Source organism: Caloenas nicobarica, chromosome 6 (genome assembly GCF_036013445.1).
Source record: "Caloenas nicobarica isolate bCalNic1 chromosome 6, bCalNic1.hap1, whole genome shotgun sequence".
Classification (NCBI taxonomy): domain Eukaryota; kingdom Metazoa; phylum Chordata; class Aves; order Columbiformes; family Columbidae; genus Caloenas; species Caloenas nicobarica.
In genome coordinates, this window is record NC_088250.1 from 26,987,632 (window position 1) to 27,014,300 (window position 26,669).

General features: G+C 44.9%; 1 protein-coding gene across 6 annotated transcripts in view; it reads left to right on the forward strand.

Moving 5' to 3' along the window:
* Positions 1 to 934: 934 nt before the first annotated feature.
* BIN1 (bridging integrator 1) overlaps positions 935 to 26,669 on the forward strand; it is a 98,135-nt gene continuing 72,400 nt past the window's right edge. For all 6 annotated transcript variants that reach the window (XM_065637567.1, XM_065637563.1, XM_065637565.1 and 3 more), the window contains exon 1: positions 935 to 1,121. In XM_065637567.1, the coding sequence (XP_065493639.1) occupies positions 1,038 to 1,121 (84 nt within the window). In that variant the 5' untranslated portion in view covers positions 935 to 1,037. The remainder of the gene's footprint in view (positions 1,122 to 26,669) is intronic.

A 26,669-nucleotide genomic window follows, 5' to 3' on the forward strand; every position in this document is an offset into this window, starting at 1 on the left:
ACTCCCTAACTGGAACAGCCATCATGTGCAGCCATGCTGAATCCAAATTCTTGTGCAAATCCAAAAACATGTAAAAAGCTGCTACCACAGCACATTCAAAGTTCTGTACAAACATTAATTAATTAGCCATCCTAATGCTACTGTGAGATGAGCTGGTCGATTGATTATTCCAGTTTTCAGAGACAGGGCTGAGGTGAAGGCATTTACCTGGGTCCCGTAATAGGTTGGTACATTAAAGGATGAAATCTTCTGAAATTTCAGCTCACTTTTAAAAATCATGGGTTTGATTCACTTACAGATACCTTCTCCCCAATGACGTAAATTTCTTACTTGTGTTTGTAAAGATCCGGGGATAATTTTAAAAGTACCTTTGCTGTATAGATTTAGAAGTATGGACACTCGGTGATAGCAATTAGTGATACAAATCTCTTCGAACCAGCAAGAATGCTGTTTTACTGCAGGATAAAAGACAACAGCAAACTCGTAGCATCCCCTACCTGAGGTTAATCGCTTGTTACTGTACAGCACTATGTGACCGTGACTACTAAGAAAGACTAACAGAGCCAGCATCTCTAAGTAATATTCCTCAGATGTGTTTAAGTATTAGCGGCTTGTGGGAGGCACATCTTTTCACCAGGAGGCCCCTCAGCATCTCTCCCTCCATCCCGCATCCCTCCTTGCGATGCTTCCCAGCTCTTCCCACCCTACCTGTCTCCTCTGGGCCAGGCTGCGGCGGGTTCCCCGCCGCAGCCTGGCCCAGAGGAGACAGGTAGGGTGGGGAAAATCTGGCAACCACCTGCCCCCACTTCTCTCTCCCGCCTTCCAGCAGCAGCACAGAGGGGATGCCCAGCCGTGCCGCTGCTGCCACCTCCCGGAGCGAGGCGCGGTCCCTTTAAGGCGGCGCGGAGCGCACTGTCCCTTTAAAAGGCGGCGGGCGGGAGGCGGCGGTGACCGGGGCCGCCGCCTGCCCGCCGGGTTTTCCCCCCCTTTCCTGCCGGCCCGCCGTTCGCAGCCGCCCGTTAAAAAGAGAAGGCAAGATGGCCGAGCTGGGCAGCAAGGGGGTCACCGCCGGGAAGATCGCCAGCAACGTGCAGAAGAAGCTGACCCGGGCGCAGGAGAAGGTAGGGGAGAGTGGGGGGGGGGGGCGGTGCGCGGCTACCGCCTCCCCGGGATGCGGGGGGGGAGCGGTGCGGGTACCGGGGATGCCCCCCTACCCCAAAGCTGGGATGCCCCCCTACCCCAAAGCTGGGATGCCCCCGAGGGGCTGGCAGCTGCCTTCTCTGCCTGCGGATGTAGGGCCCCTTCGCATCCCGAGAACGCAGCGTTCCGCAGCTGTGAGCCGTGCGGGTTTGCCCTCCGTCTGCGCGCTCAGGATGACCAGAAACATGGCATCGGCTTCGGCTGGGAGAGGCGGGGAGGACAGAGCGCCGCACGTTTGTTTTAAACACGCTTATTGTTTCGGCAGGAGGAGACCTTCTTTCTATGGTATTTAGATTGTGCTTTATGCGGCAGTTTCAAGAGCAGTACTGTATTTTGCAATAGCGCTAAACACGCAGCCTCAAAGGCGGTGAGGAAAAGGAGATAACATGCGCTTCCTTATGTTCTAACAGCATAGCGTGATATTCGCGACTTGCTTTACTGACCTTGAGCTCCAGATATTGGAATGGTGGTAAGGCAAAAACCATACTGGGTTTGAACACTGTGCCTGTGTCTGGTGAGGGAGGGGTGTTTTTTGAATCCCGGGAGCCCTTTCGCTGTTCTCCACCCACGCCTGTGCCAGTGAAAGGTGCCAGGAATATGCAATGGATACTTGTCACGTTCATCTCTCTGGCACGCTGCATCTGATGCCAGCTGCCTGCTCTGCGTAGGGATTATTGGACGCTTTACGCAGGGACATTGATCAGCTGCTTTTATCTTGGGCATGCTCATCTTGGTTTTCAGTGATTTGCTGTGAGATGACATTGACTGAATAAGGACTGGTGCATCTTCGAGGGAGGGAGGGTGAACAGATCTGCCCACTGCTGCTCTGGTTCCCTGGGAGTTATCTTTAGCAGCTAGATTTAATCTAGGAGGTTTGGGATTGGCTGCAGCGCTGGCCTGAGCCTTGTACCAATTGCTGACGCTGTTACAAAATGCTGCTGGGTCAGAATGGCAACCCAAACCTGTTGGGCCTAATTTTGCACATGCAGCTTCCAGTGGTTTAAGCTCAATTACAGAGACTAGAAGTGTGCTTTGTACTCACCTGGCCGCTTGGGAGAAAACCCAAGTGAGTGGCACATCCCGTATGGAACTGGCTGCAGCGGCAGGGACCTGGCTCTGCTCCCTACCTGAGAGCCAGTGTGGCCACATCTGTGGTTTTACCCTTTCCTGCGGCTTCAGGAGGGGATGGGACAGGTAATCTGTCTGCTGGTATCTGGTCTACTCTGAACTCATCATAGATGCTAAATTCATTCTGAGTTAGCCACCAGATGGCAACCATATTTTCAGTTAATATTAAGGTAGGTGGTAAAGGCTGAGCTCCTGGCCTGCTGAGGAAGCTATTGTATTTATTGCTGCAGCTTGGAGCCAAGTGTGGCCTGCCAGGCCCTTCCCAGGCTTCTTATCTGAACACACACAGGTTCTTTTCCTAGGGAGAGAGTTTTCTACAAATTCCTCTCAACTGGAGATCCAGTTCACTTCCTTGCTTATTCCCTGATGGTGATTGGGGATGTAGGAATAACAACAATAATAGTTGATAGTTTAGCTGTGTATTGCAGGTAATTTGCACAATCTGAAATCAGTTGTTTGTCCGTCCCTTTACACAGGAAAAAAGCACAGATCCTTTTCCCTCTAATGAGGAAAGGAAAACAAAACCCAAAGCACTTACTTAAAAAGTTAACAAAAGTTCTAGGCTCTTTGGCTGTTGTTTTCCTAATACACATGAAAAAACTTTGCTTTCTGGGGTCACAAAATATAAAAAAACGGCATTGCTTGCTTCATCCCTTACTGGCCCCTTCATACTGCTACAGCTTCATCTCTAACAGTTCCTCTTTCATGGAGTGTTAGGTGTTTTACCCTGTCTCTAAGGAACAGACTTTCACTGAGGCAAGCATGTGAATGTGAACTTTAAGGTCCTGAGGAAAGATGCAGCTGGATATGCAAGTGAAGATGAAGGCACCAGTGGTTATGGCATTATCCTGGTGTTAGCCTTGTGGTATTTTGTTTTAAACTGCGATGCATGATACTATGTTGAGCAGGAAGGGTAAACCACATATACAGAGATAACAGGCCAGGTGTTTAAAAAAATTTTAAAAAAAAGGTAAGCAGAAGTGGGCAGTGGTAGATCTGGGCATGCAACAGAGCAAGAACTTAAAAATGTATTAGATTTTTGTGAAGGAATGCTGAATGGGATTGAACTTTCCTTTTAGAGGCAAGTATAATTTGAGGCTTAAACAAGCTGACAGTGTTCCTCTTACGTATCCTCATTTGATTTGAACGTAGGATAAAAATTCTTCCCTTCAGAGTGATATCTCCCTCCCAACTTGAGCCCTGAGGCTTTGACTTCAGCGATTTCCTTCATGGTGAATTTAAGCCTTGTGTTAAGCAAAGAATGATGTCTTATTGTGCAATGCAGAATTTGCAGTGAAACACTGTACACATCCTTTTTTTCCCCACTGAGATGGCTATTATGTGAAGTATGTAAGATATTCCTTCAGAAATACTGTTTGTTTTGAGCCTTTCAGCAAAACTATTGCCTATTTTTGGAAGAGCATTTCTCAGTTCCGCAGGAAATATGGGGCAGAATGGTTGGCTATGCTGTCTGCAAATGGGCTGTGCACCCTTTTAACCTCAAAGGTAGCCTCAAGTACAGCACTTGGCAATAATTTGCCAATTGTCCAGTGAAATGTATCAAATAAGCTGATGCCTCCGTCCAGAGTAACCCACCAAGCAGAAAGGACCCTTTCAACTGTTGCTAGCTCATGTATCATACTTGCAACTAACAGGTAGGAGATTTAGGCTGGAAGTTGCGTTTTGTTCATTCTGTAGTTAGCTGAAAGATTTTCAGATTGAGACATTGAGCTCTGAACCTTTCATAATTCTAAACTTCTTAAAATGGTGTAGAATTGTAATGCCTTCAATGTCATGGTGTCTTGGAGAGAGCCTAGTGTTTGCAAGGTCTTTTAAACATTGCCAGTAAGGATTTGAAGTTTTATCTTTATGTCTGTGATTCATCATCTTGATTAAAAATTTTCTTTCTGCTATGTGATCAATTTTTATCTTATACTTTCAAAATTTTTAAGTCTCCCCGATTTCCTGAGTTCTCAAGGGTGTCCTGTTTCTGGATGTGTCAGTCTGCACATGCACAAACACTTCTTGCTTTGCACAAATTAAAACTGTGTCTCAGTGACGTGGTGCAATCCTGGTGTGAGGGTAACTCACATGAGGGTAACTGGTGTGAGGTTCCCGGAGGGGACTGAGCTCGGGGAGCACATGGGTTGGGGTTTTGTTGCTTGGCTAGCTGTGAGGGTCCTCATCACAAGATCAAGCTCTCTTCTCTCCTCCCGCAGGTGAGACAGAGATTCAGAGTGGAAAGTGGGTATTGGCTGTGCAGGCTCTGACTGATGACATAATTTGCATCCAGATTAACAGGCACATCTGGGGACATAAATTATAAAGTTGACAATGGATAGAAAAGTTTTTCCTTGCAAGCTTATTTGTGCGTAGAGGAGTAGAAAGTGATGAACTTATTTTTCCCTTTCTAAACTTATACTGAATGTGGGAAGTTCGTATCCTGTCGGAGTGGTGCTCTCTGTTCATTATAAAGCTAGGCAAAATGACAAGTCTGTGCCTGTGCCATGAATAGGCAGTCATATTTTTTTCATGTTTTTACTCTGATGTACCAACGAAACAAGACATCCTCGTTTTTTCCCCTCTCAGTCCCTAACCAAAGGGGAAAGCTTTTTTCCAGGACCTGACAAAGTTTAGTTTGGACATCCAAACCCCCTTACGCTAGGGGGTGTCATTTAGGTTGTTGGCTTTGCCACTGACTTGCCATGTTGCCATGAGATGTCACTTCTGCTTTCTGTTCTTGGCTTACTTCATCTGTCCCACCGATGTTCACCCGTGTCCTTCTTGGCAAGCTTTCCCTGATTAAACCTTTTGTCAGAGCAAAGTTCTGCTCCCCGCTGGCTGCACAGTCCAAGGACGCTGGGCTGTATTCCTGGTCTTGCAGGGCTAGTCTGACCGTAGGTGTTGGTAGCCAGGCTTGCTGATGCTTATTCTCTGCCCACTACGGTGCAAAGAAAGATTTATATGCCAGTAAACTAAAGTCTTCACTAAAGAATTTGCAGCCTAGCAAGGAGAGATAACCAAGGACACTGGCCCTGAAAAGGAAAGCAGAGGACTGCTTTCGTTAGGCTGCTGTAGCCTCATGTGCCAATGCTTTTTCCAGTTAATTTGTCTCATGTAACAATTGTAGTAGCACAGGCTGTGTGCAGAAAGGATCTTTTCCTTTCACAGAACCTTAGGCTTTGTTTCTTTCCCCATGTTATCCCTTGTTGGACATGAGGAGATGGTGATTTGGGTGGAACAGGTTTTACAGAAGGCATGGCTTGCATTTTGAGTTTGCCGTGATAAAACTTTTTCCCCTGATAAAATACGCTTCAAGAGGTGGAGCATGGCAGGTGATAACAACTAGAATGAAATCTCAGCCCTGTTGAAGCAGGTGGGAGTCTATACCAATGAATAGTACCCAAGAACTTTAAACCAATTTTAAATGCAGCTGTCTCCAGAGTTCACCTGTTGGATGCTGCTTGATCTGTAGAACCTCTAAGGATGGGGAGGGAGGCTTTATGTAAAAAATGGTAGATGCAGAAATCTCTCTTATTGAGAAGGAAGTATCACATCTACCTACTTGAGAGGATGGAAGTTCCTTATTGGTTTTCCTTCAGGATCCTTCTGTCTCTTCAAAGCCTCTGTGGTTTTTGTTTGGCTTTGCCACAAGACCATCCTACCATAAGCAATCTGCATTGTTGTGCTAGTGAATTACAAAAAGCCTGAACAGCTACAGGAGTTGTTCTCTTGCTGGTCTGGCATGGAACTTTATGGTGGTGGTTTTTTTTTCTTTTTTTTTCCTGGAAAGCTCCCCAGAAGATGACAAAAGTGCTTCTTTCTTTCTATCTGTTAGCTTGCTTTCTTAAGAATGCAGAGCTTGGGCAATGGGTAAAGTCTCAAAGGTACTTTGAGCCTAAAGGTTGCTGGAAAATAGGTATTGGATAGAGGAGGGAGACTGAATTAATGCCCCTAACATACAGATGATTCCAGTATGAGCTCAGCGTGTATTACTGGGTATTGGATAAACTGCATGGGGCAGGGAGGAGGTGAAATAGGAAACCAGGCTCCACATGTTTCCTTGCCCATGGAATGGTTTAATTGGCAGGGCTCTTACAGTGCCCTGCTGAATGTGCCCCTCTGTCTGGGTGTTGACAAGAGATTTCTTTGAAGAATCAGAATCTCATGGGTGCATGCATTTTCTGACTGGAAAAGGCCCAGACCCATTCCTGGTGACTTTATCTTCCCTGTAAGTTTTAGTCTTACCACCAGTCCCCTTCAGTGCAGTTCTTGAGAGACCAGGTTCATGCTGTAGGATCTGTAAGATATCTTTTCAGTGAAGACCTTTGAGGCTCTAGGCAGGATAGAGTTGGTGTTACAGAACTCACCTGTCAGGGGTCTGCCATCAAACCTATCTGTCCTCTCCATCCTGCATGCTGATTGTTAAGCGGGGTTTTGTGTTTGCAGATGTAAATGTTCTTTGCAACATCACAAATGCTCTTGGCATGTGACCAGCAAATGACATGGCTCACCAAGCCATACAGGAAAGCTGGGTGCAGCCTGATGTGTTCCGCACCTAGCCAGACTGGGGTCTTGGGGAATAATGCAAATTTTCCTTTGTTCCTGACTCTTTGGACAAAGAGATGAGACACTGTTGCTTGGGATCAAAAGCATAAAGCTCTGGTTCTAGAAAGTTTTGGAGTGACAGGAGAGTAGCTTAGGTTGACAGGTATTAGAGTGGCTATTTTTTCCTGCCATCGTGATGGTGATCAGACACCTGAGCTGCCCGCTGTGTGAGCTCTGCAGCTTCCCGAGGATCATCTTACAGTCCTGGTTTTCTACCTGTACATGGAAGGGTCAGACTTTCTTCCCAGAAAGTGCTGTACTGGCAACTTGACATTGTTGTGAATATAGGCTGGATTTGCCTGAGCAGAACAGATTCGTAGGCCTGTCTTCTTCAGCTGGCCACAGCTGAGCGTGCTGGGCTCTCTGAGTGGGCTGGCAAAGCCAGGGTGTGCAGACCAGCTGCTCCTTCTGTGGGATAAGACTGGATTAATGGTGACCAGTAGACTCTGCATTTTCCACCTCAGAACAGTGAGATGGGAACAAATATTAAAATATGAATAAAGCTTCCTCTGGGAGCTGCTGGCAGGTAGAATAGCACATCAAGGTCCATTGTGACTTCAGCCTGTGTTTTTTAGCCTTCTCTTGAGGGACTGTATATTTGCTTTTCTCCAACACCTGCAATATTTAATGCATGAATGCCAGTGAACCTGTACCATTCATATTGCTGAGCTAAAAGGGGGCATCTCGCACAGGAAGGTGTTGAAAGAAGGAAGAAAGTAATTTACCTTGTCTTGCTAGTTAAAATCCATTTTCAATATGGTGTTAGTTGACTATTTAAGACTGTCAGAACAGGAGTGAAGAACCTCTGCAGAATCTCCTGAACTGTTGGCAGCAGTGCAAGGGATGAACAAATCTTGGCAGGTGGTCTTTCAGCAGGTGCACACAAGTGACTGATGGATCTCAGACAGTTCAGGTTTCCCTTGAAACGTCTCCTGGCTTTGGTAGCCTCTGAAGCTGCTTGATCTTCACAAAGCTGGCAAGTGCTGCTGTCCCTCATTCCTAGAGAAAAAATGATAATACAGTTATTAATACTAGCAGAAAATAGGATTAATGAATCTTTTGTTTAGGCTATGTTTTTATTATGCCAACTTGCTTGCATAGTTTTGTTTCTTAGCTGATACTCAGAAAGCACCTCTCTTCGGATCTGTAGTTCTGTGGTTGGAAGGAACAGTCCTGGTAAATGAGAATAGAAACTGTCCAACCTGGATACATTGTACAGTTTAATTATTCCCCCCCCCCCGTTTATTTTTTAAAGTTTCTTCTTGATTATGGTGGGAGCTTGCATTGAGGAAGAGTTTGGACACTAGTTATATTTTGAGGAAGACGTGGAAGCTGGTGCTTGGGGCATTACACAGGCCTAGGCAGAGGTCTCCCAGAATCACTGTGAAGCAGCTTTATGAAACGAGAAATAGGTAATGTGTTTGCTCAGACCTCTGCAAGTACACGTGTATAACACAATTTGTATACTATTTAGGCTGTTCTGGAGTAAACTTTGCTCGGACCTGTAGTTGGAAGGTTAAAGTTTTTGAAAGCCAGCATTTCTGGAGGGATGCAGTTAGGAGAATCATAAAAGCTGGACAGCGTCACTTTTATTTTTGTCTCTTTCTTTAGAAGAAAGGAGAAGTCTGGGTGGCAGTTCGTTCTTAATATAGGCTGCCAGGCAGGATGGAGAGTGCAAACTTTACCAATAAGGAGGAAAGCAGTACTCAACAGTAACTAATCCCTCTCTGAAAACCATGGTTCGTGTTTAATCTGTTAATGATACACAGATATCGAAATCTGAAGTACTGGCCTCTCTGCAAGGATTTGACATACAGATTCAGAAAGCTGGTAACCTGTTCTGAAATGATTTATTTTTTGGTAATTCTTCATGGGATCATCTTTGGTTTGTGTATTTTAGGTAGATTTAGAACTTTTTGTTAAACAAAAAACTTTGTTCTTTTTGAAGTTATCTTTTCAGGAGGGAGATTAGAGGTTGATATAGCTGAAATACAAACATTTTTCACTGGGTAATTGCTGACACTGCTTTGAAACTGTGTTAGACAGAACTGCAGTGCTTGTTTGGCAGCAGGGACAGACAGGGAACTTCAATGGTACAGTAACCACAGTGTTTGAAAACACAACTGAAAGTGTTTATGCTGTGTGGTGTGTTTGGTTTGTGGTTATTTTATTTTTAATTTTTTTTTTTACTTCATGCTACTTGACTTGATTGCACATTTTATCAGGCCAGAAGCAATAATGCATGATTTAACCAACTCAGAGCTGAAGGTATTTGCAGAGTGAATAAACAATTATCTCCCATTGGATTTATTTGGAATGGTGCTAGTGACAGACATGAACATATACTGTATAAGGTATAACTGACATAACTGAATAAGGTATGACTGACATTTGAAAAAAATGTAGATCTCCGTGTCTTTTTCCTTAACAGAAATGCTGGTCCTGTCCCTCTCTAGTACCAACCATTGTAGATAATGTTACCCAGTCCTGTAAGTTATAGTAAGTCTTTTGATCATAGCAGCTCCAGGATTCTGAGTGTGGAACAACCAACCTTATTTCTATTCCTATTTCCTCAGCCATTGTGGGGGAAAAAGAGGAAAAAAAAAATCAGCGGAAAAAGTAATATATTTAAAAAACGCAAGGAATTTCTTTCCTGGAATTGATATGTTCACCTCATTAATTTTGAATTTTCAGACAGTTGAGAGGTGTCTTGGGGAGATACTTTCTTCTGCCCTCCATCTGTGGCTGGAACATGACCCCTCTGGTCCAAATGTTGATTCTGACACAAGAGACCAAAAAGAGGATTGAGTTATTGTGGCAGGGGACAGCATGATTCAAAGGTTGTTTTGAAAATATATTTTGTAAAAATTCTGGTGAGAGGGATGGCAGGTTCTATGAGTGGAACAGTGCTCAGGAAAAGTTTAAATTCCTTCAGATGGAGAAATATAATTGGGTCCTGCATTAAAACACTCCTTAAGGTCTAGGTTCCTCAGTGGAGGAGTGAAGTGACTATTCTTCTGTGTATTGAACTGATTTCTACAGTAGGAGGATACTAGGGATTTCTCCGTTTTCTGTCTGTTCAGACTGAGCCATTGTGAAAGGCCAAGCCTAGCTGTGTGTTAATAAACTTGAGCCGTTGAAAGAATGTAGCCACTCTGATAATGTTGCCCTCTTCATGCATACAGGCAGTATGATGATTTGTTAGTGTCTGCAGTGTGTTTGTATTATATATTGCCAGAAAAAGGCCATTCCTTGTCCTGAAACAATTCCAATGTAAATATTGGATAGTCTCAGATAGTTAAGATTCTGGTTTGTTTAAGTAAAATTCTGTATTCCAGAAGACTTAAAAGGGTTTTCAGATATTTTTGCAGAGGTTTGGTAAGAATGGTTTTGTAGACAAGGGTACAAGGCTATTTTTGAACAGCAAATTTTTTATGAAAATACATAAGCTGAAGAAATTGGAAAAGGAGATTGGCTTTCTTTGGAGAGGAAGAGCAGCTGTATGTGCAGGGCTGGGAGGGGAGGGTTTGGAGGCTGGCTGGTGTGGTAGAGAAAGTCTGGGGCTGACGTGATCAGTTGATGGTAGAGCCCTGTAGTGATAAGTTCCATCCAACTGCTCGCAAACTGGGACTTGTCTGCGAATAGGTGTCGGAATCAGTCGCTAGACCAGAATTTTTTGCCGAGCTGGAGGCTTTTACTCTCCTTATTCCCTGACCCTTGGTGAACATAAGTGATTCTGGGAGGAAGCGTGTGTTATCAGGGATGGATGCCCTTAGGACAAGGCTGTGGGTACAGTACTTGAAAAGAGCTGTATTGCTGTGCTGGATGAAGGTGATCGACTGAGAGCAAGGCTGGTTTAGCTGGAATGTCTTCTAAGCTGCCAGTCTCAAGTCTCTAGTTGAGGCCTTAATTTTTGAGGAGGCTCTTTGGGGAGCACATTATGGTGCTTTTCCTCTCCAAAGGCAATGTGGCCCAGATTCTCACCAAGTACTCTGGCAAAGAAGCTGTAGGGTTTACACCCATTCACAGCAGGAGAACTTGGCCTATCAAGCCCAGTTCTCAAATTTGCTGTTACTCATCCTCCAGCTCTTCTGAAGTAGAAGCAGTCCTCTTGGGTAGAAAGGAAGAAGAGCTGTTCAAAAGCCACTTGAGAAGAACCAACAAGAGCTGTGTTGCACCATATGTTCCCACTTTGATGGGACAAGCCACTCCTTGTAACTCAACCTCGCTGTGGAGGGCACCATTCCTAAATCTTTCCCGCATGTCTGATCCCTTGCAGCTATTGCCCTCTGGCTCAGCGCATCACAACAGCTGATTCAAATGTCGTGTCTTTTTCCTTCGGCCCGTTGTGAATGTTACGTGTTCCAGATCTGTCCTGCATTTGAGAAACTCCCATACTTGTTCAGCAAGGTGGTTGTGAACATGTACAGGAGCTTTCCTGGCCCCTTAAGGGCTCTGTGTCCAGCCTGTCCCTTCTGGAAGTCCTTCTCTCACATCGTTCTGCCTTGTAAGAGCTCCTCTGGCCCTCTCCTAGCACACACCTGCTCCTTTATCTCTTTCTCCAGCTCAGGCATGGCCCCAAATGTCTTTTATGTTCTGTCCTGATTTGGTTGCTTCATTTTGCATTAGGGGCTGTGTAAAAATAAAAATACTTATTGCAAATGTACCAGCATTTAAAATGAGTGTTGCAGAGAAGGAGGACTTGAGAAGGGGGATTTGTGCAAACAGCACTATTTATACTATCTATTCCTCTTACTAGTATTACCGTTGGCTATAGATAGGGTTTAATTAAGCTATGTTAGATGCCTGCCCACGTAACAGACATTGATGTTGCTGAAGTCCTGTTGCCTGGAATGTCACATTGATGCCAGCTGAATTAGGTGATGCCATTTGGCCTTATTAACTACGGAACTACGATGTAGCTACTATCCAGTTGTGCCCGCTTTTTTTGGATCTGCTTGAGGCTGGGCCAGACAGAAGGTAGAGTGGAAATTTACCTGCTTTCTTGCAGACCGTTTGGCATTTCCTGCTTCTTTATTTTCAGGGTATTAATAGATATATATTCTCCCCAGTCTCTGGTTTGCTGAAAAGCAAGAACTCTGGGGAATTCAGTGTTTTAACCTTCCTGCTTTGAATAAGAGCAAACCAAGTGGAAAAAAATTGCCCAGAAAGTTGTGAATTAGGCATACAACCACATATGGCTTGGTTGCACAAGCACACCTAACAGCTGTGTGTTCAGTCGTCTGTCTCTTGGGCAGTTATGTGGTGGAGTGGTAGACATGTGCAGCTTGTACACCCCTGACTCACTCAACAAACCAAGCATGAATGGTCAAGATGACCCCAATAGAGCTTATGTGTCTTCTGGTGAAGCTGTGAATTTTCAGCACCTCTGGTATCAGGCCACCTGCTTAAGGCGTCAGAGTTGAAGCATTAGAAGTCTGAAAACTCTGGCTTAAGCTCTTAAGATTCTTAATCTCCCACACTTCTCGAGGTAGGTGCCTGCTGCTGCCTCTGAGTTTGGTCTGGTGGAGGAAGTCACCACTTCTGAATGGTCATCCCGCTGCCCTGTTTCCTTGCTCTGTGCGCTGCTGCTGGAGCACTTGGTGCGAGTCTCCATCCCCTCGCCTGTAGATAAAATCTTGTCTTTGTCAGACCGACAGTTTCAACCAACCCAGCTACTCCCCCTGGGGCAGCAGTTTCACATCACTCTTAAACCACATCTACCACCGAGATGTCTCATCTCCAGCTGCTTTTTTTCTCCTTCTTTCTGATGCCACTGCCCCATTAGCATCCCTCTGGTTGTGCTGTTTTACCTGTTTTTGTTTCAAGCCTCTCCTCGCAAATAGGCGCATTTGATAGTAAGTTCTGCGCAACAAGTGCAGGGACAGGGGAAAGACCAGCAATCCAGGGTGACCGAGAGAGGATCTACCCTGAGGTACAGATAAAGTGGAATTAAGCCCAAGTTCAACCCCATGCAAGTGTGGCTGAATGAGCAGGACCATGGGGCAGCGGAGTGGTGCCTGAGCTGGGGCACTGGCCCCTTCCCCAGCTCAGCTTGACTAGACTTATAGCTAGCACCTGACTTAACTTTACATTCTCTTTCCTTTATATTCTGCCTGTCTGAAACCCCTGACTGAAGGGCACAAAATATGAGGAAAAAAGTGAATGTGAAGTCTAAACGACATTTTCTAGGGTTTGTTTTCTCAGAAGTTTGGGTGGCGAAAAAGCTGGACATTTCCATGTTCTTCTTCAAGATAAACAGGAGGCTGAAGAGTAAAGGGTAGGAGAGGGAGGTATCTGTGCTTTCTTTTTAACTGCTGAAATCTATCAAGCAAAGGAAAAGATAAATAAATAAAAAGCAATATGTTTTCCTAATAAACTTTCCTAAAGCAAGGCAAGCTCATGCATTTATAGAAGGGAGGAAAACAAGCCCACTTAATAATATAGTGAGTTAGACTTAGAAGGAAGACGATGTATCAGTCAAATGTCTGGAGGTGAGTGAGGGAGTGGGAACGTGGATGTATCTAAGGAAATAAAAAGCAAGAAATAATTCTTGTTTTAGTTTCTTGTATATTGTTGGTTATAGCCGAAAACCAACCCTTGAATTTATACTAGGGTACAACTTAGCGCATGGGTTGTACCTGTCATACAGGACAGACATAATGCAAAATTACTTAAAGAAATGAGAGAGATACAGGAGTAACATACCAAGACTAAATCAGCTAATGTCGGAGGGGCCTTTAGGAGGAACGTGGTTTTGAACGTGCTTGGGTGGCTTAGGGCTGGACAGACACCGAACTGCATGCAAGAGTGTGAGTGTAACACAGTGTGACTACAGAGACCAAGCCATGACCTTATGTCAGTGACAACAGAAATTACTTTTCTATACTGCCTATCACAGCACCACTCCTGCTGTATTGTGACTTAGTTTAGACTTGAATGATGCTAGAAGCTAAACTGCAAACACTGTGGGTGGAGCGGGAGGGAGAAACAACCTAAAATGTTGAAAACAATCAAGGGGCTGAAATCTTCATGTGAAAAAACCCTGGAATATCAGGATTTGGGTCAGTGCTGTATGCACACCAGAGGCCCCAGCCAGTTCCCTGGCTCGAGACTTGTCTCTCTTCCAAGTCCCCTCTGTGGAGAGGAGATGGTTGGTTTGAGCCCGTGGTTACTTATGTAAGAGAACCTTTCTGCTTATCTGGTTTGCTGTGTACAAAGTAGTGAGAGACAATGCTTGCAAAACATCCGGAGAACTGAGGTTTTATTTGTGTGTTTTTGTAAACATGCTGTAAAATTACCTTGAGGAAAATAGCCCTTGCATCCTGGAGATGTACTGGATTTTCCTAAACTGATGGCTGTTTTCTTGTGGAAAGCAGTCCCTCTGAAGGCTGATATACATGCAGAAGGTGCATTTATTTTCTCTTGCAACAAGAAATACAGCTTCTTAAGACAGATCTCTGCTTCCAATCATTTCAGTTTAGATCAAACAACTGATATTCACCCATTTCCATGGCTGGCTTTTTGTTGCTGTGGTGTTGGGCCAGTCTCCCGCTTGTACTGGCCTTTTTGTTGTTGTGAGAGCAGTTTCAAAGAGGTTTGTGCTATATCTTGTTCATTTCTGAAACTCACTGGAGGGATGTTTATGTGTATTTAAGTAACTGCATCCTTAATTTTAGTGCTGTGTCTTAACATATAAGGCTCTCCCATCACCACCATTTAATTTTGTTTCATTTTATTTTTAATGTAAGTGGCAGCAAAAATCAGTTGTTACTATTAAATGAAAAAACTTTGCCTTTGCCCTTGATTGTCAGACTCCTGGATGAATTAGTGGTAAATCTCAGAGTTCAGGCTGGCAGACATGGGTGAAAAAGCTCCCCCGTTTCCCAGCCCATTCATGTGCGTGGTAAGCTGGCTGTGACTTACTGCACCTAAATGGGAAAGCGGAGTGAGGCTATGGCTGCACCGATGAATGAAATCTTAACTGATTCTCTTTCTGAGACAAAAGAGAAAGCAAAATGATGTTGCGGTTCCTTGCTGTCTTAATTTAATTGTATTTGATGGATGCTAACAGCAGCTTTCCTTTTCTGCTGGTTCACATTGCACTAGTGTGCTTTCTCCTGCAATGGGTGCCAAAGCCTGTTTTTCAGCTCCTGCTCAAAGGTGAGTGTTGCCAGGGAGTGGTTGATGTGCAGAAGATCGGTCTGTTGTTATGGTAAAGAGTCTGAGTGGCTTCCCCTTCAGTATCCCAATGTATCGACTTTGACAACTGCAGTATAGTATGAATGCCAATGACCTGAACAACTTATCGGGGAAGAAAGGGAAAATGATGCTGCTAGCACTTCTCAAGATTATTTTTTTCTACACAGGGATAAAGGATTCATCCAAAGTTACTCTTAAATTGGTGAGAAGATGCCTAGGTTGTTTGGGGGAGGGAACACTTCAGTTCAGGACTGCAGTAAGTTGCTATCCAGCCAGCTATCCCTCAGTATGCCAGGAAACTCTTTCAGCAAAAGTGTCCTTTCTGCAGTGTTCGTGTCCTTTCCCATAAATGGACTATTTGGAGGCTCCAGAGCATAATATTCCCAATTACTTTACCTGCAGGGTCACCATGCCCTCTGATGCAGCTTGCAGCCGGAGTGGCTTTGCCCTGTCATAGTTATGTGCTTAAAGAGCATTACTCTGATTATCCAGGAGGGCGGATTAATGGGAGTTGATGGATAATTGGAGCAAGGGAGAGGTGCTCGGAAGGTGAATTTGAGTTGGCAGACTTGTTATGCAGAACAGTGCAGTCTGCTTGTGGAAAAAGTCAACCAAAGAAACAGGTCTGAGGGAACCGTCCTGCCTTGAATTGCTTGAAGGGGAGGATGGCAAGGTGCTTGCGTGGGAAGTTGGGTCGTTGAAGTTGTCACTAGTGAGTTGTGGTTGTGTTTAAGGTACTCAGTAAAGTCTTCTGGAATAAAATGTGGAAAAAATAAATGGGAATTGTGGCAGCTAAGTTGGAATTGCTCTAAAGCCTCTGTGTTTTCAATCTCCAGCCATGGTGTAAGGGGAGCAGAGCCCTACCCTGTGGGACACTGGGGTCACAAATGGGAGACAGCGAGATGTTGCACAGCAGCCTGATCTACCAGCCACAAGTGGGCAGGGTTGGTGAGGAGTTGCCCCTCTACGTGGTGGACAGAGGCCATGTGGCGGGAGGGAATGCAGGAATGATCTGGCCATCAGAAACCTTTTGATGTCCAGTGGCTGCGAACAGCAGTGTATTGGGAGACGTACAAGCTGTTTGATGAGGAAAGGAATGGAAATGGTCTCCAGGTCACCGGAGAACATCTGGTAGTGTAGAAGGAACAAATGTGTTTTAGAGAACTGAACAGGAACAGGATCCAGCTGCAGTCTGGGTAATGAAGAACAGGGGAGAGTCTGAGGGTGGAGGTGGAAGCGAGGGGCTTCCAGAGGAGGAGACAAGACTTTCTGCAAGGGAAGTGACGCTAGTGCCAGTTCTTAGCTAAAAACATGCTCCTCTAGAGGGACAGGAAAGAAAGGAATTGCCAAAGAAATACCTAGAGAGTGATGTTCTGCCATGTCTTCCTGGAACACGTGTTTGCAGGGACCAAGTTCTGCCCTTGGACAGTCATAACACCACTGCTGACCTTGGCAGGGGGTTGCATGTGCAGTGCTGACGGTGGCTGTCCTCACAGCCCTGGAGACACAGATCTGTGTGCCCCTCGTCCAACAAAGTAACAGTAACACAAGTTGATTTCCTGGGTGAGATAAAGTTCAGCATCCTGAATGGGGCTGTGAATGAAAACCAGGATGGGACAGTGGAGTGGCAGGCCTAGGAAATAAAGACTTTGAGAGCCTGCCGTAGCTTCCTGCCAACCTCCCGTGATGGGCAGCGGGGGGCAGGGGGACAGCTGCCACTGTGATGGGGACGCACCCTGCAGCACATTCTTCAGGCTTGGGGATGGCACAGGTCCGAAGCCAGTCATGCTGTAGATGTGGAAGGGTATCAAAAGTGTTGATGGATATTCTTAGCCAAATGAGTAGGGGCAAGAGTTGAAGGTGCCAGAAAAAAAAAAAAAGCTATTCTTGCATTTTCAGTCTTGTGATGCTGAAGAATTAGGTGTCCTCTTCTAGGGATGACTAATTCCTTGTTTCATGGAGTGGAGAACAACAAGTAAAGCACTTTTTTTCCTCATCAGATGAAACAAATACCTGTGTTTGGAGGTGAATTTGCCATGGTCAGAATCTGCTGCCTTCAGAGCTTCCTTCTCTGTTCCCGTTTGAGTTGTTAGTGGAACTGTGGCACTAAGACTTATCTTTTTAATGTAAACCTCAGCTCCCTTGCACATTGTAAAATCAAAGACTTGACTAATATCCCTTTCTATTAAAAAAAAAAAAGTTAGAGGGGAGGTGTGGGGGGAACCCTGTTCAGGCAAAGTGTATCGTTCAGTTGCTCCGGTTTGTTATTGTAGGGTTGCTTATCAGAGTTGGGCTGCGAGTATCTATCTAAGCCCTTCCTGTTTCTTCTCCCTCCTCCAAGATAAGATCTTTTCTCTGGTGAAGCAGCTGGGAAAGATGTGGGAAGGGGAAACCTGGGCTCTGAAAGATGTGTGGGCTCTTGGGCCATTCTTAAGCACTCACCTGTAAAGGCTCTGGATGATGAAGATTAAAAAATGGGAAAGGGTGTTTGTGGTGAGAGAACAAATTCTTCCTTCACTTCTTTCCCCCGTTGCAACCTTCATTAATTACAGAATCACAGGATGTTAGGGATTGGAAGGGACCTCAAAAGATCATCCAGTCCAATTCCCCTTCCGGAGCAGGAACACCCAGATGAGGCTACACAGGAATGTGTCCAGGCGGGTTTTGAATGTGTCCAGAGAAGGAGACTCCACAACCCCCCTGGGCAGCCTGTTCCAGTGTCTGTCACCCTCACTGAGAAGAAGTTTCTTCTCAAATTTAAGTGGAACCTCTTGTGTTCCAGCTTGAACCCATTACCCCTTTATCTGACTGTAGTAAACTTCTGAAGATATTTTTAATCATAGAATATTGTTCTCAGTGGTAATGGTAGCTCTTCTATTAACCTCATGTGGATGTACCAACCTGGGTACATTTTTAGTGTATTATCCTGCAGCTGTGGCCAGGATAAGCAGGGATGTTAACAAGTGGCTGGAAACATAGAGAAGATGTATGAAAACAGAATCTGTTTTCGTGGTGGCAGGCTGAGAAGAAAATTCATGTTTAATGCTTTCTGCTGCCTCTGCTGTCTGGCTCTACTGCTTCCTTACTAAAATCCCTTGATCTGCTTTCTGTTTGTTGCTGTCATTCTCTCTAGTGTTTCTTCTAGCTGTCAATCAGGGATGGCTTGGATTGATTTTGCCATTTGTGTGTTTAAAAAAAAAAAAAAAAAAAAAGGTGCAAGTCAGGATATCCTCTGCTGAAGTCAGCTGGGGCTGCTCTGGGAGAGTCTGCAGGAGAGGAGAGGAGGTGATGTGAGATCAGTCAGTTCCCCTGTGCTTTGCTTTATCAGTGGGGCATGCTGGAATGATGCAGCTCATTTATTTGGGCTTCAGAAATAGTTATAGCTAGTAACATATGGATGTCAAAAAAAAAAAAGGCTTGGAGAAACTGTTGTGTAGTTACCTGTGTTAGTATATCTTGGGACTAATATCTACACATCCTATATGCTTCAATCCCGCCTCTCGCAAGCCGTAGGTCTGCCTCTGTCAGAGAATTACCATGTGGGAATGTTCTTTTGAACCCTTTAGACTGGCTTTCACTGTGCAGTTCCCGTCCTTGCTTTTTGGAAGGAAAAGAACCCCTGTAGCTGAGATTCAGCCTGTTCAAAGCAGACTCGAGGTTGCAAATATACGCAGTTTTACATCCTGCCTTCACCATGACCCCTGGAAGACTGAAAAAGGGCCAGAAACTCAGTCAATGTCTTTGTCTCCTCCGGCAATACCTGGGCTTGCCTGTGTGTCAGAAATCTTATCTTGCAGCGTGTATTGATAACACGATAGTCTCAGCAATGGTAAGGAACAATGTTCAGGAGTTGTGAAATTATGTGCTTGATATTTATCATGTGAGAATACTAGCCCCACTGCGATAGAAAAGGTAATAATATGGAAAGGCATCATGATTTGTACAAAACCAAACAGAGCATCTATGACAAAGGCAGTTTTTCAGTGCGGCTTTTCCTGGTTTTGAAGGTAACTGTGGCAGTTTCTCCATTCCTTCTGTAATAAAGGTTAATGTTTAGTATTGAGGTACATGTAATTTAGGGTTGCTTCTTAGCGCTCTTCCAGACTCTTTGTATAGCAATGAGAAAGTTACTTGTTCTCTAGAGGTCTCATTCTGCCATCTGCAAATGATAACAAGGAAGTGATTCTGTGTTGAGATGAAAAAAAATCTTTGAGTACATGCAGACGTGCAACAAACCATTGCACGTTGCCTGCTCTCCTCCTGACAGTGCTCTTAAAATGTGCCTAAGACTGCCCCGCTCTCTGTAGCAGAACTTTATTACGCTTGTGTTGTCTGTGGTGGTGAAGATGGTCACAGACAGACTGCCTGCTTTCAGCAAGCATCTTTGGCTTATTTATGTCTCTGCTTTGAAGTTTGAGATGAGAAAGAAAGTGTTTTGTGCTGGCAGTGCCCTGGGCAGTACCAGTGCTTTTGTGTGATGCACTTGCTTCTTTTGATACAGGAAAAAGTTCTATGTTTGTTTTGGAAGAAGGTGTTTGAGCATTTCACATGCACTGTCAGGTGCATGTGGAAAAACAGCTGCAACTTGTGCTTCACAGGATATTCGTGATGAGCTCTGATTCTGCATACATTTCTCTCCTTTCTTTTGCTTAGCAAAGCACCTTACTTCTTGGTAGCATCAGCTGCACATCATTACATTTTCTCCTTCCAGTCACCAATTCCTTTCAATCCCCACACAGTAATCTTCAGCCATCACCGTACTTGGCAGGAAACCAAGCGCTTCAAGGCCCAGATGCCCTCGTCAGCCAGCTACTGAGAGAAGGGCTTTCCCCAGCGAGATCCGGGGGAAGCCCTGGGAGCTTTATCATGTCCCTGTGCTCCCAGCTCCTTTTTGCTGTAGGAAAAAGTGCCTCTGCTTTGACTGTGTTTTCTTGCTTTTGGAGAAACTTAAGCTATCACATCCAACAACTCTTTTGGATTTTCTGTCCTCTAATTCTAGGCTATCCAAAACATAGGCAAACCTTTCTCTTCCAAGCTAAGATTTCTTTCTCAGGATCCATGTTGTTCCACAGTAATATCTATTTAGTTGTTGTTCTAGATCCTTCTTGCTGTACTTCTTTCTCTTCCTATCATTTTTAACCTTTGCCTGTGGCAGCTGTGCAATCAGACCAGAATCCAAATGAAGCTGCCTCTGATCCTGCCTTCATTTAACAATAGGGCTGTGGTCGTTATTGAGGAAATAACATATCGAGGTGCATTGACTCTTCTTTCATCCAGAAGTTTAATTAGAGATCTGGGCAATGTACAGTAGTCTCTGTGCTCTGGAGTGGTTTTGTGGAATTAGAGACCCAGGATACTCAGGAGTGCTCAGTAATACCTGTTACTCTTGGTACTTATATCCCTAAATGAAAGGCATGTGGTAGGTATCACACTGAGTTGATGATGCCTGTGAAACCTCTGGATTCTGAATTTTGCCTTCCTGTAAGTTTTCCCACTTTCCTGGGAGCATTTGATGCCTTTTGGTAGGAAATCCAATGAGTTTTGTCTCCCCCAGAGTTGGATGTTGTTTCTGTGGAGCAGTTAAATGGAAGTTGGGCACACAGAAGTGATTTGGAGTTTTGCCATTACAAACTTATCTCCACAATTTTGCGTCCTACTGTATGTGGCTTAGAACAGGAGATTCCCACTTTTTTTGGGCATTTGAATCTCAGTGTGACCCTGAAGTATTACAGGAAGTGTGCAAAAACTGAGGTTTGGAAATAACTCTTGGTGAGTGAAGCCAAAGTTTTCAGTAAATAAACTAGTTTGTAGAACACTTCGAATTTGAATGAGTTTGAGCCTGAAAATGTGGCTGACTTGTCTCTATCTCTCTTGTATAATTAAGAGATTTTTTAAAAAACTTTGAAATGCCAAGACCAGAATTCACCAGCTTATCTTGAAATAGAAAACAGCTTGGCTGTGATTCTCCTTCTTTAGAAGTAGCAGTGAATTTTTTAGTTCTGTTGAAATATAAGTGTGGCAAATCTAAACCTTGATATTTTCTAGGGAGTTCATGGATAAAAACAGGACACAGTTTCTTCAAGCTGCCCAGCCACTGAATCTAGTCCTTCAGCCAAAGGTCCACCCTCACAGTCAGTGTGACTTAGTGAAAAAAATGGCTCAACACTTTGTAAGAAGATGTAAGTAGGCACTGCTGCTGAGAAAATAATTTCCACCACTTGTGAGCCGGGCTAGGACATCAGAAACCATTGTTCACTTTTAATGTGGATCTGTATTGCTGGCTTTGGTTGAGGTTTGTTTCTCAATCCCGTTCAGCACACGGCCACCCAAATGCTTGGGCTGGCACAAAGGCGACACAGTGATGTAGAGTCAGGAGAGAGAGTGGGAAATTAGACTTTCCAGTGTCCTTGTTGGGAAAGCTTTAAGTATTCACAAAGCTATGGTGTCTCCAAAGACTGTGCTGTGCTTTGGAGAATTCCTCAGTCCAAGGCAAATTTTCTTTTCATCCCCCAGGCAGGATAGTTCCATTCTAGAACTGAGGTGGAGCAGATGTTCTATCTGTGCTGGAGAATGTACTTCAAAGGAAGGTCCAGTTGTTTCTTGCAGGAGATGAATTAGAGCAGAGCTTTCACCCTGGAAACCGTGACCATCAGATCTCTCACCTGGAAGTGATTAGGTGTCAGTACTTTTGAACGCTTTGTATATATAAGCTGTCTACAGATGATGGCTTCCACATTTCCTTGCCAGTGCTCAAAGGTTTTTAGGATGGTACCCTTCTTAAGAGCGCAGGTCCCTTTGACAGGGAGCACCCCTCATACAAGTCAGAGGTGCGCAGAAGGTAGGAACAGTCCAGCCTATTCTTTCCTGCCCCATCCTGTTTTCCCAGCACTGCTGGAATCGATCCCTGTTGATTCTGGCGCTGATTCTGTGCTGTAAGCCACAGGGGACAAAGGCTCCTTTTGTTGGGAGCTGCAACCAGGCACATGGACGTGCTTCTCAGCACTTGCCTCTTCCCGGAGTATCACGCAGGGATTTTGCTGCCTCCTGGGATGCTTGTCCCTCAGCTTCGTGTTGAAGCACTGACCAGGGAGTGTTTCCCGCTGTCACGTTCTGGGATAGGTAGGAGAGAAAAGGCGTGAGTAAAGTGGTGGTTGAGGTTTGCACAGGAGGAAGCTAAATATTGAGTGAACGTGATGCTTTATAGCCAAGTGCAGATAGCAAACAGTGAATCAATAGGGACAAATAGACTTTGTTCCCTGTTCTCTTCTGTCTTCACTCTTAAAGATACTTTGTACAGCTAAATCTCAGTTGTGCTCAGTTGTGTGTGTGGTGTGTGTGTTTTGTTTTTTTTTTTTTCTTCTTTCTAAAACCTGTTTTTGTTCAGGCAGTACTAGGGTTTGATACTTTGGAAGCTGTGCAGGCTGCACAGCGCTAATACTGAAGTGCAGTGGTTGCTGGGGAGAGGATTTGGAGGAGCAGGTTGGAATGGGAGGCGTGAGCTGGGGAACTCCCAGCTGGTACCAGAAGTTCTCCTCCCTCCTCAGGTTTCTGTTCCTTTTGGTGGGAGGCCCTCCAGTTCCTGTCCTTGCTTGACTGTGGTCACAGAACCGTTTGAGGAGGAAGCGAAACCTGTGGCAGGAGTGGATCCAGCAGGAGGGTTTTATTCTGTCCATGACTGGTGGGGAATGGAGGTAGCAGAGCACGTCTCTTGCCAATGAGATCTCAAAAGACAAAGTTTAATCCACAAAGCACTGTCTCCCGTGCCCAGCAGGTGCTGCAGCATTATCCAGTGTGGTGGGGAATTGGGCAGCTGCTGCAGCAACTGTTGACGGCAGCCTTGATGCCTACACCACTTTCTGGCAGGTGATAGGAGTACTTAGGTGATGGCGCTTGAAGGCACAGAGCGGTGTGCACGTCGTGTTCGTTTTTTTGAGGTATTAGTGTGAATAGCAGCAGTTGTGGAACACTTGCTGGTTGCTGTCATGATTAATTTTTACTAAAGTCATGCCAAGCCAAAATTAGCGTGGAGGAGCTGCCCAGGAGGCTGATGTGACTGTACTGGAAGGACATCTGTGTGGGTGAGCATGCGTCACACTGGTGCCCTCCATACTGAGGAGAGAGATACGTCTTCACCTGCTTGCAGCAGTTTGCTGCAGTCACAACATGTGTGTTACTGAACGTGAAGGTCAGTGGCTGGGTTAGGAGCGTTACGGGATGTAGAACATGGATGTGCCATGTTTGAAGAGCTGTATTGGCACACCTGGCATGGCTCTGTGTTTGGGGATCAAGAAAGGGATGTTGCTCAATTCCCCTGACTCTTGCCTGGGAATTAGAGAAAACAGAGAAACCTTCATAAGGTTTTTGGAAAGAAAACTCCTTGTCACTGTGGTTCTTTTACCCCAGTCACTCCAGGTTTAAGTCTTGATTCGTAATGGGAGTAGTAGGTTATCTTGTGTTAGTCTAATGAGGTGCTTGTTCTTTTGTCAGACACACTGGATACTGGCTGATGTTGGAGGGCTTAGACCTCACAGACTGAGCTGTGTCTAAGGTGAAGTCTTTTCTTCCATCCCCTTAGCTGAGTGGTCTGCAGATGTGTCAGTGGCATCGAAGGAGGCTCCCTTAAAACCATGATGAGGGCTATACCTCATGAGTACAGTCTCATCCGTGCTCTAGATGAACTAGAGCAGGGCTTCAAACCTTTTCTTGAATCATGGGGCCTTAATTTTCTCTTCCAGGAATTTGGCCTTCTCTGTAAATGCCAAACATACAGCTTGCTTTTCATAGTTCTTCATATTCCTTGAAGTCTGCAGACTGCATGCTGAAAATCACACGATGTTGTCTTATGTTTATTACCAGATCTGTAAATTCAACACAGTGTCTTCTGGCCTTGCTGTCTGGTTTAGCTCCCTGTGCTGTTTTTACTTTAAGGTTCTAAGCAAATAGTAATGCATAGGCAGGCACCTGTAGGCCCTCCACATGTGCTTGAGTTGTCTTCAGCCTGCTTCTCTGAGCAAAGATTTTTCAACTTCCCTCTTTTGAAAAGGAATTTAATTTAAAAGCTGAAGTCTGTGCGTATAGCTCTGGTTCTGTGCCTCCACCTGAGCTCTCTTCCCTCCCTACTCCAAGCCTGCATCTTGAGATCAGCTCTCGGTGCACAAAACTGTTCTTCCAATTCGTGCAGGTTGGCTGGTAGATATGAGCTTTTCCTTCCCTTCACCCTGCTCTTCTCCCACCTCCCTTTGTTCCAGATGGCCTGTCACCTTGTGATTAGGACTCAGTGGAAGCGGTACCCTACCCCGCTTTGGTTAGTGTTACAAGCGATTCTTAAACGTTGTCAGGCTGGGGACAGCAGCACTTGATGGCTCCTGTAGCACATACTATATCTAGTTACTCATTGTGCAGGGCGATCTCAAGGACAGGCAGCCTTTCTTTCTGCTGCTGCTTCCACTGCCATTTTTTTTTTAATTCTTTCCAAAGATGTTTCTACCCTCCGTTCCTCCTAATGATTCCCATTAAGCTCAGCTAAAAAGGAGGGAGAGAGCAATGGAAATGTCAGCTTTGCTGTCCTCTCATTGGCAGGAGGTTTTGGGATATAGAACTGGACATGGCTTGGACTCTTGGCAGAAATAGCTCTGTGGAATAGCCTGCTCCCTGGATGAAGGTGCCTCAGAGGTGCTATCTTGATTGAGCCATGGGTGCTGAGCAGAGATCAGGGTGAAGGCACGCATGAAGCAGGACATGTAAGCAGCATGTGTCAGCTTAGAAGCTGATGCATGTGGGAATAGCTCTGCTCTTGGCCTCCTTCCTCAAGTGTTGCCGTTTGGTGTGGCCTTCTTGGTCCAGGCATAAAGCTCTTGGTGCTGTTTGTTGCTCAAGTGAACTTGCTTTTCATCACCTGACAAATTCCTATGTACAGGAAAATTCTGGAGGGTCTGTACCCTCATGAGAAAATATTTTTAGGGGAGTTGCAAACCGAAAAGGTTGAACCACCATCCTGAAACCTAGCACGACTGCCGGAAAGTGAGCTCAGACCTTTATTTGGTTCCTAACGTGGTCTCCTCAGTCTGGAATCCTCTTGACTCAGTGATCAGCACCTGATCTAGCAGATTTGTTTGTGGCAATGGTCTAAAACCTGAGAGATGCTGAAGATGTTAGACGAATGCTGACAGTGTACTTTTCATGTGTTCTCTGTATTCTTGGAGGTACTTGCTTTGTTAAAACCTGATGACCTCCATGCAGGCCATGTTGAATCACTAAAAGCACAGTATGGTGATGAGAGCTTGTCACTGTGCCCATCCAAACATGAGTGGAGCTAAATTGCCTGCTCAGACCTGGCTGCCAGAGTGGTGAGGTGTCTTTGCACCAAACACCCCCTTGTTGATCCTCTTGTCTCCACTGAGAAGGATGCTTTTTGGCAATGCATGGTGGAGGTTGCTTGGTGGATGCCTATGCCTTCCAGGTTTTCTGGGTTCATCTCGCCTCCTGACTGATAATTGCTTTCAGAGGCAATCAGAGAAGCAGTAATTAACTTCTACAGGAACTCCCATGTGTCAGCTGTGGCAACTTTCTTTTGCTTCCTACAGTGCCAGATTATCTAATGCTGTTTCTGCCTTATTTCATGTGCTTGACCACTGCCCCCCTGTTCCCCATCAGCGTAGATCTGGACTCTGCTCTGTGGGGTTCATTCTCTGGGAATTTAGTTTTTTTAAGTAGGTGAACAAAACCTTAAAATTACTCTAGTCATTGAAATCTTCATTCCTTTCTTTTACTGGTTCTGCTTCTTCCCTAACTTAAGGCAACAAGAACAGGAACAGAATGGGGAACAACCAAGATAAGGGTGACTGTCAAAAGTCAATCTCAGGTTAACAATGGAGCAAATCCACTGCAAGGAACTGGGCAAGTGGAAAAGGCCCCTGCTGTATTTCATGTGTGGGACTCATGCATGTAGTAATCTGGAATAATAAATGCTTAAAGTGTTGACTTCGTAGTAAGGATTCAAACGTGGTACTCCCGAGGCAGAAGCTTTCCAAAAAGCTGTTTAGGAGACTGATTATTAACCAAAGTTGTACGTGACTGTCTGGAGACAGTTAATGTTTAAATGAGGCAGGTTTTAAAATAGATAACTTCCTCTGTTAGTTGTAACAAAGCGTTTATTTCATCCTGTTGGATAGCGGCACAAAAGCTTGTCTGTTTCTTTCTTGCTGTTTGGATTTCACATTAAACTTTGTGCCGATGATTGTGCAGCAGAGCGAGTTGAGTGGAGTGCTGGCATTTTAAGAGCTCCACTGGTGAATCTACCTCAAGGTCACAGCTTGGTGCTTTTGTCACTGTGGTGGTGAACTGTTTTGCAGTACAGAAGATGAGCTGGTATCAGAGCGCAGCTTGACTGGTTAGTGGACATGGTTGTAATATATCAAATATGAGATAGAAAGTATACTGCACGAAGTTTGCTCTTATTCAAATGTACACAGTCAGGTCTTTGTGTTTTCCGTGCAGTGCCGTCATGTCTTGCACAGCCTGCACTGAACCTT